The sequence below is a fragment of the Monomorium pharaonis genome, chromosome 7 (genome assembly GCF_013373865.1).
Source record: "Monomorium pharaonis isolate MP-MQ-018 chromosome 7, ASM1337386v2, whole genome shotgun sequence".
Taxonomy (NCBI): Eukaryota; Metazoa; Arthropoda; class Insecta; order Hymenoptera; family Formicidae; genus Monomorium; species Monomorium pharaonis.
In genome coordinates, this window is record NC_050473.1 from 6014823 (window position 1) to 6028371 (window position 13549).

At 38.9% G+C, this 13549-nt stretch overlaps 2 protein-coding genes across 3 annotated transcripts in view; one reads left to right on the plus strand and one right to left on the minus strand.

Annotated features, from left to right (window-relative positions):
- Positions 1-13549, plus strand: part of LOC105832808 (colorectal mutant cancer protein) — a 71833-nt gene that overhangs the window by 52042 nt on the left and 6242 nt on the right. Inside the window, exons 5-9 of the mRNA XM_012674073.3 lie at positions 7214-7475; positions 8601-8746; positions 9875-10096; positions 10301-10489; positions 11055-11245. Of these exons, the coding sequence (XP_012529527.1) occupies positions 7214-7475; positions 8601-8746; positions 9875-10096; positions 10301-10489; positions 11055-11245 (1010 nt within the window). The remainder of the gene's footprint in view (positions 1-7213; positions 7476-8600; positions 8747-9874; positions 10097-10300; positions 10490-11054; positions 11246-13549) is intronic.
- LOC105832810 lies at positions 1751-3596 on the minus strand. Of its 2 annotated transcripts, none has more exons than XM_012674080.3 (2): positions 3493-3596; positions 1751-2289 (listed from the first exon to the last, which is right to left on the minus strand). In XM_012674080.3, exon 2 carries the CDS (start codon positions 2264-2266, stop codon positions 2033-2035), a length of 234 nt encoding a protein of 77 aa, XP_012529534.1. In that variant the 5' UTR covers positions 2267-2289; positions 3493-3596; the 3' UTR covers positions 1751-2032. The 2 variants fall into 2 exon arrangements, with proteins under 2 accessions (XP_012529534.1, XP_012529533.1); XM_012674079.3 differs by having other exon boundaries at positions 3416-3571.

Here is a 13549-nt window from a genome sequence, read left to right on the forward strand (position 1 = left end):
TGCATCGTTGCATTTATGAAAAAAGGTCAGTAGAAAAAAGATATACCAACGTAACGTTTGCTTGTAGCATATCTTCTTTCTATATTTAACGGAACAGATGCTCTGTCCTAATTGCGTAATGCACTCTACACACCGAGAGAAAAAAATGGTTGCATGGTAATCATATCACTATAATTTATATTCATTTTTGGACCTCACCATATTTTATAATTATTTAATTAAGTTATAATTTATTTAAACTATATTAAAGTCTCATAAACATAATTATGATATGGTTGCCATAACCAAAATGGAGATTTTAATAAGTTGTACCACAAAACAATTATTACAAGCATCCAATCATTATATACAAGCACATGGTTATTATTACTAATATTATAGTAATGATTACTACACTGAAAAAAGAAATTATTGATTTTACACAATTCCAACTAGATTAAAATTCTGTCAGTTCAAGAATTTATGCATTTAACTTAAATGCACAAATTTCAATTCAAGTCTTTATATAATTAATTGAAATATATAAATAATTGAATAGACCAAATTTAATTTAGTTAAATTAACAACATTTTTTGCTCAGTGTATAAAAATGACATTCCTGACTATAATTATTTTACTATGCAATTACGATCACACAAATATCACACTTTTTTTTTCTCGGTGCACCGTGCATTCGATGTAAAATTACGTATACAAATATTGGCAATTCGGTTAACGTAAAAATAATTACGTTGAGGTCGCGGATGACAAAGATGTCAATCAAGGCTCAACATCGACGTCGATTCGACCGATCATTCATCACGGCTGACAATGCACGAGTATTATACTTGGCGCGTTTGCCCACCTCGCGCAATACCCCGCCTCCCGACGTTCTCGCCAGCAAAAGAAAAGGGTACAGTATGAAAGTTGTATCTAAATTAATTGCGAGCGGACGGCCCGGCGTGTCCGAAGGTGAGTTCGGTAATCGAATCTCCCGCTCGTGGCCTTACTCGCTCGATGAAACTGCAAACCGCCGCACGAACGGCCGGTCGACCGGCCTTGTAATTGAATCCTTGATTGCTTTTTGTTTGAATTACACTCCGGCCATCATGTCCCTATGTTTACGCTGGACCAACGCGCGTATACACGCACATATGCGTACTCTCGGGCACCCCTGACCTTAACCGGGCGAGAGGATCTTCTCGTGAATGAAACATCGTGAAAATTCCGAGGCGCTTGGTTAACACGGGACGTTCCCTCATGCAGAGAAGGGATTAGCCAACGAAGCTCCTAAAATATAGCCACGGCAGTCAAGTGTCCTCGGGAATCCTAAGGCAAACTGCCAAGAATTTTTTATTATAAGATACCTTTGAATTTGTTTTACAAAATTTTAAATTCTTGTGAACAAAAAGAGTAAAGGGCGATTTTATGCTGGCAAAAAATTAAATACATTAACATTTTGAAAAATGTAAAAGAATTTCTTTTGTCATTAGCACGAAGTTATCCTTTGCCCTTTTTATCTTTAATTGTGTTAAAAGAATTTGAAATTCTGCAATTTACAGCTATTTTCTAATAAAAAATGTCGCTAATTTGCTTTAGCGTCTCTTCTAAAATAGGGATAACTAATGTTGCTGCTGCCGAAGCTCAATTTATTAAAACGTAGTATAGCTGCAGCAAAAATATTGGCTAGAATCAAATATACATGATGGCGTCCCATGGAACAATTGCGATTCGAATACGCGCATAAAATATTGAGGAGTAGCTGCTAATAAATTTGTATCAGCAGCAAATTTATTTGTATTATATCTTTAATAACTTTTAGCAATGACAGAAACATTCGAACTATCTACTTTAACATTTTATTAATATTTCTAACTCATTTTTCTGAATTGTGGTATCGGATTGGATGCCTAATCGCGTTTACACGTATAAGCGCACTGCGATTTTCTATAGGCGACATCAATAACTTTTTATTAATCGCAAGTGGTAACGTGAAGATACAATATATGGAGGATCGAAGGTGCAGCGTAGATCTTTCCTCGGGTTCGCGCGTTTACGGGGAGGCCTCTTTCGGCCCGCACTGCGGCACCGGATCCGTGCCGCACGTGCCACTGTTGCAATGAGGTGGTGCCATTACGCAGGGTCTGCCGTCGGGACAAGGCGGAGCGTCGTCGCAGCTTTTCCCTGGCAGGTGCATGTAGTCATCGTTACTCTCATGATCGTCCGCGGTGACCGTCGTCGAGAGTACGACGGCGGCGACCATCAGCAGGGCGATAGTTAATTTCATCCTTGATCAACTTCTTTTGTCACCTGTTTATCGCGCAGGAAGTAATGATGCGAATTAAAAGTGCGATCAGTAAAATTGGATGAGCGAATTAATGGAGAAAGAAGTGCTATCGTAGATCGCACTAGGTATTATGACCACTCGTATTATCTCTCTCCATTATTAAGTAATGCATTCTAGTAATTACTTATGGAATCATTTAGCGCACGGGCGTACCCAAGATTTTGAGAGACGAGGGGGGGTTGTCGCTTCTGTTAACACATACTGCAGAAATTTTTGTGTTGATACATTGTTTTTTTGCATTATTGAGGAGAAAATATTTTTTTGTAATATGAAAAACTTTACTTAATATAGTTAAAAGTAAAATTGTATTCTATAATTAAAAATGAATAATGAATAATAAATTTCAGGAGGGGTTTGAACCCCCCAACCTTCTTCTCCCTCCTGCTTGGATACGCCCATGATTTAGCAACCTGCTGTTATGCAATGATGTTATCAAATGCATGTACATTTAAGTTTTTTTTTTTTTGTTATTAAAAATATACTTTTTATTCGAGTTTACACATTTTGAGTTATGCAAAAATAAATAATAACATGAGATTTTACTAACGCAAATATAATGTGGCCTCTTTTTCTATTGCTTTTAATTTTTATATTGAAGTTGTTATTCGATGAATTGATTGTAGTTTTACTGCTAATCTTATTACAATATATAAATTACTGTTCATAAGTTTATAATATTAACAAGGTTTGTAAAGAAAATTTATTTTTTTTTTAAATGAGATTTATCGATTAGAATACGTATTATTTAAAAAAATTATATATAATATATAAACAAAAATAATACAAATTAGGGATTGAGTTTACCTTTTCTAAATAAATTAGGCAGCAAAAAAATAATTTGATATATGTGAAGATAGTCTAAGAAAATTGCCATATATAATCTTTCGCATTTCTGAATTGAGAATCTTGCCTTCTAAGAAAAGAGCAAAGTGAAAGAAATTATTCAAAATGTTTTTGTCTCCCAATCGCCACGATGACAGCTTGTGGCAGTGAAAAGATTAAATCAGCGATTTGACGAATGAATTTAAATGTCAAGAAGAAATAAAAATGAAAAGGAATGAGATGAGGAATAAAATTGTAAAAAATTACACAAAAAGTTCTTGCTTTCCAATGAAGATGCTCGCAACAGGATTTTTCCCGGTTCGTCCCGAGTGACTTGACGTTACCTGAGTTCTTTGCGCACAAAGTCCGGGTTAGAGTCGATGTGACACTGACGACACCTCAAGAAACGAATGGTCGGATTATCATGCACAAGCGCGCTTTTATGCGTTGCGGTACCCCCTTGCATCCATTTCACAAATCGCTCGGCCTATTACGTGACCGATAATCGTTGACGTCTCATAACGATGTCCGATACGGCTGGATGCGCGTGAGAAGGACACCCGTATTAGAACGCGTTTTTTTTGTACGCATTTCCTGCGTAAGTAAGTAGGGATCTGCGGAAAGAGGAAGCGAACGGGCCCACGATGTGATCCGTGTCGATGATAATTCCTGCAGTTTAATTCCCGTCCATCTAATAGCCGAGATATTTCGCTCGATTCGCGGTAATGATCGCCCGCCAAAATTATATAACTGAATGCAAAAGAGCGAATAGATCTGACTCACGCTAAGTATCTGCGCGCTATATTTTAGTGCATTAGGCCTTTCGTGATGATTGCGTCTATTTACGACGAGGAAATTACATTTAACTCGATTAGATTGATCTACGAGCCACATGTGAACATAAAACTCTTATTTATGTTAATTATTATGCATCTAATGAAATTAACGTCACTTTGATATAAATGCGTATTGAGACTTTTTTTAATTTACACAGAACTTTTGAAAGACTCGTCAGTTATAACATTCAATTAATGAAAATCTCAAAAATTTAAGATCAATTTTATTATTATTTTATTAACAAAAAAAAAATCAAATGTGAAAATATGCATTAGAATCTAAAAATTAGATAGATTGAAATACGAATCAAAGTACAATAATAAATAGCAGTAAATAAAGTGCAAATTTGTTTATTTATGTAAATTGATTAAAACGCGATTAAAAATAATTTGTATATGAAGAAAAAAGATTTTTTTGTTAAAATATAAAAAATTTTAACTATTTACATGCAAATTTGAGAATAATTATTTGACATTCTAGAGCAACTAATCATAATTATTTTGATGGTCTAATACAATTATTTTCAAATTTAGATGAATGTTTAGTATACTTTAAAGTTGTTCCTTCCGTGTATTTGTACAATGATGACATATAGCAAATAAAATAACATTGTTGCACATAACAATGTCGTGTAACAGAAACGCGATCTATATACGTTGTTACGCAGAAAATAATGATGTGAATTAAGAGTGGGATTTATATATAAGAAATAGACAATAAAATTCAATTTTAAATCATTGAATTGTTATGTAAAGTAAATATTATATAAAATAAATTTTATTTACGTTTATAAATTTTTACGTGCTTAAGTAATCTAAAATTCATTTAGGCAAAATGAAAACTATTACACGTGGAAAATAAATTTAAAATGTGGAAAAATTTTGTGAAATATAATTTTATTTTTCACAAAAAAATATAAAACAATTGTAATATACAAATATTATGTCTCCATATTTCTACTCTTGAAGTATTTCATATTATTTATATTTAACAATGACGACCGTCAATCCGGCAACAGTTGACTTCTGTTACCTGGGCCAGTATTCCGTACACGGTTACCGATAGTTATCGGTTCAATAAGTATGTATCGTTGCGTATGTATTTTGATACATGAAAATATATGCGTAACGACAGTTATCGAACCGATAACTATCGGTAACCGGGTACGGAATACTGGTCCTGTTACGTTATCGCGAAATAAAAGATGTGAAATAAAAGTATTACGAATAAAATTGAATCAACGATTTAATCAAAGAGAGGGTGGTATTACGAACCGTGTATATACGGAGAAAATTTTATATTGAAAATTACTATGGTAAGCACAAAGAAGGAATTAGAAAAAAATTTATTAATTTTTTATCAAATTGCTACAGTATCTATACTACTTATGGTATACTTCTTTGAAATTTTTTCTTATGGTTTTCGTGGCTATCATCGTACATAGATGATGCAAAAAATAAGTTACGCTTATCGCATTTTGGTTGCAGAATTGCGCAACAATGCGCGTGCACAGAAGTGCGTTAAAGTTTATACAATGCCTTTTCATAGAGATATTTTCGTTGTAGTAGCGGTAAGAGGTACATCATAATACAAGTACAAAATAGCGCATCAACTGGAAACTTACCTCAAGGTTGAAGTACGAGGAAGGGTGCCTTCCCACGCAGTGGAAAAGCATAAAGCGGAACGAAAACAGAACGCAATCAGTTTTCGTTACGCAGATTTGAATTTTTTCAAAAATCGAAAAAGATGTCCATGATTAGTTCCGTTCTCATTTTGCTTTACATTTTTTCACTGTGTAGGAGGACACCTGGGCAGTATAATATTTTTGTGGGCGCCTTGCAATTTGGCAAACTGAAAAAGTATCTGCGTAGACGACGTTTTCATGAATAGATGCAAATAGCGGTTCTGGCACCAAAGAGCAGATTTCTATCATTAGGAAATTGAACATTTAGTCGAAGTCTGAACATTTAGACAAGTTTAGAGACTGGGTGATTACGTTGAAAAATAGTGTGGTGTATCTACATCATATTGTAGTGCGTCGCTCAATAAAAATTTTCTTGACTTACAAGAATCAAAATGTAACTTTTGACTCAAATCAAACTTACGTCCTGCACGTGGGACGTAGCATTGCGGGCGCTGCACACGCGCCGTTTAGCCTTAAAATTGTTAAATATAAATATAATACAACACATGAACTTTTTGGCCTGATACAGAAATAGCGTCACAAATATCAAACTACTATAATTTTTTTGCAAATTTGTTAGTTTTTGTTCCAGTCATGTAAATAAATAACTTTTTAAAAATAAATATCGTGCAGTGATAACATATTTTATTTTAAAAAGTTTCATGAATTGCGCTTTGAATTTGTTCCACGCTCACTGTATTCACCGTATTTAGTTCTCAGTATTTTTTATCTCTTTCCAAGCATGAAGAAATGGTTTACTGGAAAGAAATTTGACTTAAATACCAAAGTAATGGATGAAACTATTACTATTTTGCAGGTTTAGATTATCAGAATAAGTGTAATTAAAAAAGGCTACTTTTTCGGAATTTTCATATCTCAAAATAATTATTCGATAAGTATTGTAGTTTCAGGTCAATTTATTGTAGTTCTACGACTAATCTATAGTTTACATTATATGTATTATAGATTTTTATTACTGCAGTCTATAATTATATAAAATAATTATATAAAATATAAATGTAAGTGGCTATAATACCACCCTTCTTTTCCTTCATTAAATGCAATCTGCTAAAAGCATCATAATTTCGAGAAGATTATTAAAGAGGTATTTTAGAGGAATCATTAGAGGGGTATTAAAGGTAGCTTTTTCTAAATATGAGTAATGATGAAGAAAAATTTTATATTGCAATAATTACAAAAAAATTAAAGAACGTAAACAAATTCTACATGTTACATAATGCATTTATTAATATATGCATCAATGCATGTCTAATATAAAACATTTAATTTTTGCAAATTTGAATACCTTATGTAATTTTATAAATAAAATTATAGACATAAAATTATGGATATAATAAAATTAATTTTATAAAATCATCTCTCGAAAATGGACGGTAGAGCTCCTTGCAAAAAAAGACTTTAGAACATTTCACGTCCGACTTTTACGTATGCTATTGATTTAACAACAGTACAAAATTACGATAGAATTTTTCGGCTTCAAGAATTCGAGCTGTTGAAGTAAGAATTGAATTTTTCCATTTCAGCTTCACGCGGCCGCACTCTCCTCCCTGCGGTCCGAGGTGGCCGAGCTGAACTCGCGGCTGGTGGTGGCTACTCGCGCGCGGGAGACGGCCGAGGCCGCGCTGATGCGGGCGGAGGTTCAGGCGGCCCGCTCCGAGCAGCGGGCGGAACAGCAAGCGGCACGGCACGAAGAGCGGCTCACCGAGTTGCATTCCGTCATCGCGGAGCTGGGCAGACAGCTGGAGCGACATCGCGCCACCGTAATTGCCGAGGAGGACGAGTCTGGTAAGGGTCCGCTCCAGGTCTGCTCCGTCCCGCTTCGATACGACGCGCAGGAGAGTATCGCGATTCCGCGTACTGATTTTGCTCCGCGGAAAGCGAGAAAGAAAGAGAACGAAACTCTAATTTTTTAAAGATAAAATTGCGTTAACAAAGATTTTTGCGGTTGAATTCGGAGATAAATTTAGAAAATGAGCTTTGTGTGACTTAATACCATCAATTGGTTCACCAATTGCATTTTATTATAATTTACGATATAAATTTATAATACAAATTATTATGATGCTTAATAATAAACAGATTTTTTATCTAACATACAAATTACAATTGTCTAATTGTACTTTATTTCTACTTTAATATCGGACATGTGTCTTTCAAGTTAAAAATGTAATATATCTTTAAAAGTTGCGAACAGTAGCATACCAATTTTTACAAGGAATCCAATTATGGTATGATCTCTTCGGAGGCTGGACAAAATTTTTCTTTACTCCATTATATATTCACGCAATAAAATAATACTTTTATTGAAAACTGAAAGAACGTAATATTATCTTCCAAAGAAACACAAAAATATTAAAGATATAAAAGTATATTCTTACATGTGTTTATGCAAAGATACAGTGCGTTTCTCAGTAAACAGTTGTTCTTAGAAACCAATTGTAGGTCTTTTTACGGCTAAAATCAAAATGTTTTATCGGCCCCACGATGGAATCTGCGTTATGCATGTACAAACAGTGCTTTACTGTATGATTTGCTTAAAAAATACTGACTCGTTTAGTTTTGTCCCGGTAGATGTACAATTCATCCTACTGCGCGGCGAGCAATCAGCAGGTCTCACCAGACTCCAACAATAACAATACTAATAGCTCTCTTTCTTTGTGGCGTGCGCTCTTGATTCTCCCCTCGGTCCCTCTTCTCGATACCGAGAAGAAGAGTGATCTCTTCTCGGGAGCTCGCGACGCGCATACCACACGGTCGCGAGAGACGATCGCTTATCCCGATAAATAACCGGGGCTGATGGAGCAGATTCGTTTCTCCGAACCGCGATTGTAGAGAAGCGGAGTACCGAGCGTATTAATCGTCGGTCGGTGGCCGCGCGCGATCTGAGAAGATGGTCTTAATGATGTGCAGAAGTCGAGACGAGCAGGGACGCCGAGGGTTCCATCACCAACCCGGTGGAGGAGAGCGAGGGCGGCGGCGATATTCATGGAGATGGCGATCGCACCCTGGGGGACGCCGATTCCAGCTGCTGCGAGGACGAGAATCGACCGGCAGAGGTAAAAAGGAATTCTTCAAGTTCTTCAATTTTTTGAACGTAAAGCGATTTCTGGACGACTAATAATAATTCTGTACAATAGGTACCTCTTTCTTTTGACAATTATCAATGTAATTCTCAATTAAATTGTGTATTCAATAATTCATAATTAAGAAGTTCTCTTTAGAAGGAAAATTACATGAAAGAGAAATCACTTTATTCATATACATACATTTTAATTGAGGGATTTCTGGCCAAAATAATAAGTAATAGATAAAATTAAAGCATTAAAAATGATAATTTAAAAATATTTTTTATATTATAGAAAAAATTGAAAAAGAATTGTTTGGTATAATAATCTAATAATAATTATTGGTAATAGTAATTTAAATTTAATAACAAGTAATATGTGTTTATTACATTTTCTTTATTGCTTTCATATTTAAATGAATTAAAATTTTACTTTTTCAATTTTTGAAATTTTGGTTATGATTAAATTACTTTAAATTCTCATTTCCATTAAAAAGACTCAAGATCATACAAATCATTATTTTGAAAAATAATTGAAAGAATATTATAGTCAGAAAATTAAAAAAATTTTAGGAGTGTACTTATATGTATATATTAATCATAAATTTATTCGCAAAATTTGATCTTTTTATATTATGTAAAATGACTAGAGGATCTCTATAATTTTTACAAATGAATGTCGAGCATCGGTATGAATTAGCACCTATTACGCAATAGTATACATGGACATCATCGACATATATATCACAAGTTGCGCAATATGTTTCAATGAATTTTGATTCACACAGTGTATCGCATAGATTCTCAATATATACGCGGAAAAATACATACTGTAAATTACTTAAATAAATATTATTACCTTTTGTAATCACACGTGATGGTATAGTGCAACCTTCTATGCACGCACGTATGCCAAAATCACTTCGTGAAGCGAGCATGATGCGTTCGTGCATGCACGGTGTGATAATCACGCCGTGAAGGTATCATGACTCCGCACGAATTGTTATCTGGGTAATATTACAATACTATTGATCATCTAGGGATCGCTTAATATATCTAACACTTTTGGAAAGAATATCTATATTTAATATATCCTTTAAAAATATTATTTTATAAACAGAATGATAGGGAACAGCTGGACAGTCCGGCCGCGTTGCCGACTCCCGAGCCAACGCAGCAAGCGGCATCGTGTCAGAGCGTCGCCGTCGCGACGCTGCAAGAAGAGATCACGGCGTTACGGGCGGAGATCACGAGTCTGCAGGCGCAACTGGTTCATTTCAAGAGCCAGAGCGGCAATCAGAGACAGACGGCGGGCAGCGATTCGCCGCGTCGAGAATTCCGAGTGAGCAGAGCAGTCCATAGCACAATCGGTTTTTCGTGAAAAAGAAAAACGAATCTGTTATTTTAATCTAAAAAAAATTAATATTAATAAAGAGAACCGAAGGAACAAGGATAAAAAAACAAAGAGATGTTAATAAAATGCAACAACTTTCCCGTTTAACGTCTCTCGTTGCATTCGTTCACGCTTTGCCTCTTCTGTCCACAGACGAGAGGCAACAACAGCTCGCCGGAACCTTTGACGGCGCCATGCTCGCCGCTCTTGCCACCGCTACAGGCACCTCCGACAAAGAGCGTGATGAGGGAAGAGCCGCCGGTACTCAAAATGGCAGAGAGGGTGAGATTGAGGAGAACGGACGAGAGACACATTACCGGTCCGGACATTACTAATCTTGGGGTACGAGTTTTGTTTGAATGAAGAATATTGTTGTAAAGCCACTGCACAAATAAGAAATAGTTAATTAATAAATAAGAAAATGAATCAATTAATGATCCAATAAAACGTATAAAAATTTTATATTCAAGTAAAAAGTGAAAATTAAATTTAAAAGTATCCATTAATTTGTATTAAAATCTTATTATTTTAATATATTATTTATATATTTTTTTTAAGTCGTTATACTTCAAATAGCAAACATTACAATTTAATTCATCAAATAAATTTACTATGTTATTGGTAAATTAAATATCTGAAATAACAAAAAAATATTATTTATATGGAAATGTACTTTTCTTTTATATAAGATAAACTTCGGAAAGAAATTAATAATTTTATAATGTGCTTATAAAAAGTAACTATTTAGAAGTTAAAAATTAACTCATTTAACTAATTATAAGTTAAAAGTTATTAACTTTTTAACTAGTTAGTATCGTTTTTGCGCCTGAAAAGTGCAGTAGCTCTATTTATTTCTTTATTTTCTAATTTTGCAATAAACGTGTAATTAGATTCTAACATATTTTAGGTATGCTCCACAATGGTCGCCGAACATCTCGTGTCGGATCTCCTGGAGCAGTCAAACCTGCAGGAATTGAATGGCTCAGAAAAGCAGTTTGAGGTCGAGACAGAGCGATTGAATAGCAGACTGGAGCATGCTCGGGCGAACAACGCGGTTCTTGCGCTTACGTTGCACGAAAGCAAGGCGCAATGTGATAGGTACGTTTGTCAAAGTAATATGAACAATCCTATCCTATCCTATCCTATCTAAAAAAAGGCATGTAAAGTCGATTGCTCGTATTTCTCGAAGTTTATTATTGTCGCTTTTCCGCGATGCCGATTGGTTCTCTCGCTGCGTATACTTCGTGTTGCAAGAGTAGCTGTCATTGCAATTTTGACAGCTGTCAAATTTGTTAAATATTATTTATACATTTATTGTTGTAATTTATTTTTAAAAAGTAAAAAATAAAAAGTTAAGTAGCGCGCGCGAAGCGAGGAGGGAGCACGGAGTGAGCGAGTGAGTGAGCGAGTGAGTGAGCGAGGAGTGAGTGAGGAGGGAGCGAGGAGTGAGCCGGGAGTGAGCGAGGAGTGAGCAAGGAGTGAGCGAGGAGTGAGCGAGTGACTGAGCGAGGAGTGAGCCGGGAGTGAGCCAGGAATAAGCCAGGAGTGAGCCGGGAGTGAGCCAAGAGTGAGCGAGGAGTGAGCCGGGAGTGAGCAAGGAGTGAGCGAGGAGTGAGCCGGGAGTGAGTCAGGAGTGAGCCAAGAGTGAGCGAGGAGTGAGCCGGGAGTGAGCGAGGAGGGAGCGTGGAGTGAGCCGGGAGTGAACCAGGAATAAGCCAGGAGTGAGCAGGGAGTGAGTCAGGAGTGAGCGAGTAGATGAGCGAGGAGTGAGCGAGTGACTGAGCGAGGAGGGAGCGAGGAGTGAGCCGGGAGTGAGCGAGGAGGGAGCGAGGAGGGAGCGAGGAGTGAGCGAGTGAGTGAGCGAGGAGTGAGCGAGGAGTGAGCCGGGAGTGAGCGAGGAGTGAGCCGGGAGTGAGCGAGGAGTGAGCGAGGAGTGAGCCGGGAGTGAGCCGGGAGTGAGTCAGGAGTGAGCCAAGAGTGAGCGAGGAGTGAGCCGGGAGTGAGTAAGGAGTGAGCGAGGAGGGAGCGTGGAGTGAGCCGGGAGTGAACCAGGAATAAGCCAGGAGTGAGCAGGGAGTGAGTCAGGAGTGAGCGAGTAGATGAGCGAGGAGTGAGCGAGTGACTGAGCGAGGAGGGAGCGAGGAGTGAGCCGGGAGTGAGCGAGGAGGGAGCGAGGAGTGAGCGAGTGAGTGAGCGAGGAGTGAGCGAGGAGTGAGCCGGGAGTGAGCGAGGAGTGAGCCGGGAGTGAGCGAGGAGTGAGCGAGGAGTGAGCCGGGAGTGAGCCGGGAGTGAGTCAGGAGTGAGCCAAGAGTGAGCGAGGAGTGAGCCGGGAGTGAGTAAGGAGTGAGTGAGGAGGGAGCGTGGAGTGAGCCGGGAGTGAACCAGGAATAAGCCAGGAGTGAGCAGGGAGTGAGTCAGGAGTGAGCGAGTAGATGAGCGAGGAGTGAGCGAGTGACTGAGCGAGGAGGGAGCGAGGAGTGAGCCGGGAGTGAGCGAGGAGGGAGCGAGGAGGGAGCGAGGAGTGAGCGAGGAGTGAGCGAGTGAGTGAGCGAGGAGTGAGCCGGGAGTGAGCCGGGAGTGAGCCAGGAATAAGCCAGGAGTGAGTCAGGAGTGAGCCGGGAGTGAGCAAGGAGGGAGCGAGGAGTGAGCGAGGAGTGAGCCGGGAGTGAGCGAGGAGTGAGCTAAGAGTGAGCCAGGAGTGAGCCGGGAGTGAGTCAGGAGTGAGCTAAGAGTGAGCCAGGAGTGAGCCGGGAGTGAGTCAGGAGTGAGCCAGGAGTGAGCGAGCAGTGAGCGAGGAGTGAGCCGGGAGTGAGCGAGTGAATGAGCGAGGAGTGAGCTAAGAGTGAGCGAGGAGTGAGCCGGGAGTGAGCGAGGAGTGAGTCAGGAGTGACCGAGTGAGTGACTGGCTGGCTGACTGGCTGGCTGGTTGGCAGTGAGTGAGTAAGTGAGTGAGTAAAGAATGAGTGAAGAGTGAGTGAGCGAGGAGTGAGCGAGGAGTGAGCGAGGAGTGAGCGAGGAGGGAGCGAGGAGTGAGCGAGGAGTGAGCGAGGAGTGAGCGAGTGAGTGAGCGAGGAGGGAGCGAGGAGTGAGCGAGGAGGAAGCGAGTGAGTGAGCGAGAAGTGAGCGAGGAGTGAGCGAGGAGTGAGCCGGGAGTGAGCCGGGAGTGAGTCAGGAGTGAGCCAAGAGTGAGCGAGGAGTGAGCCGGGAGTGAGTAAGGAGTGAGCGAGGAGGGAGCGTGGAGTGAGCCGGGAGTGAACCAGGAATAAGCCAGGAGTGAGCAGGGAGTGAGTCAGGAGTGAGCGAGTAGATGAGCGAGGAGTGAGCGAGTGACTGAGCGAGGAGGGAGCGAGGAGTGAGCCGGGAGTGAGCGAGGAGGGAGCGAGGAGTGAGCGAGGGAGTGAG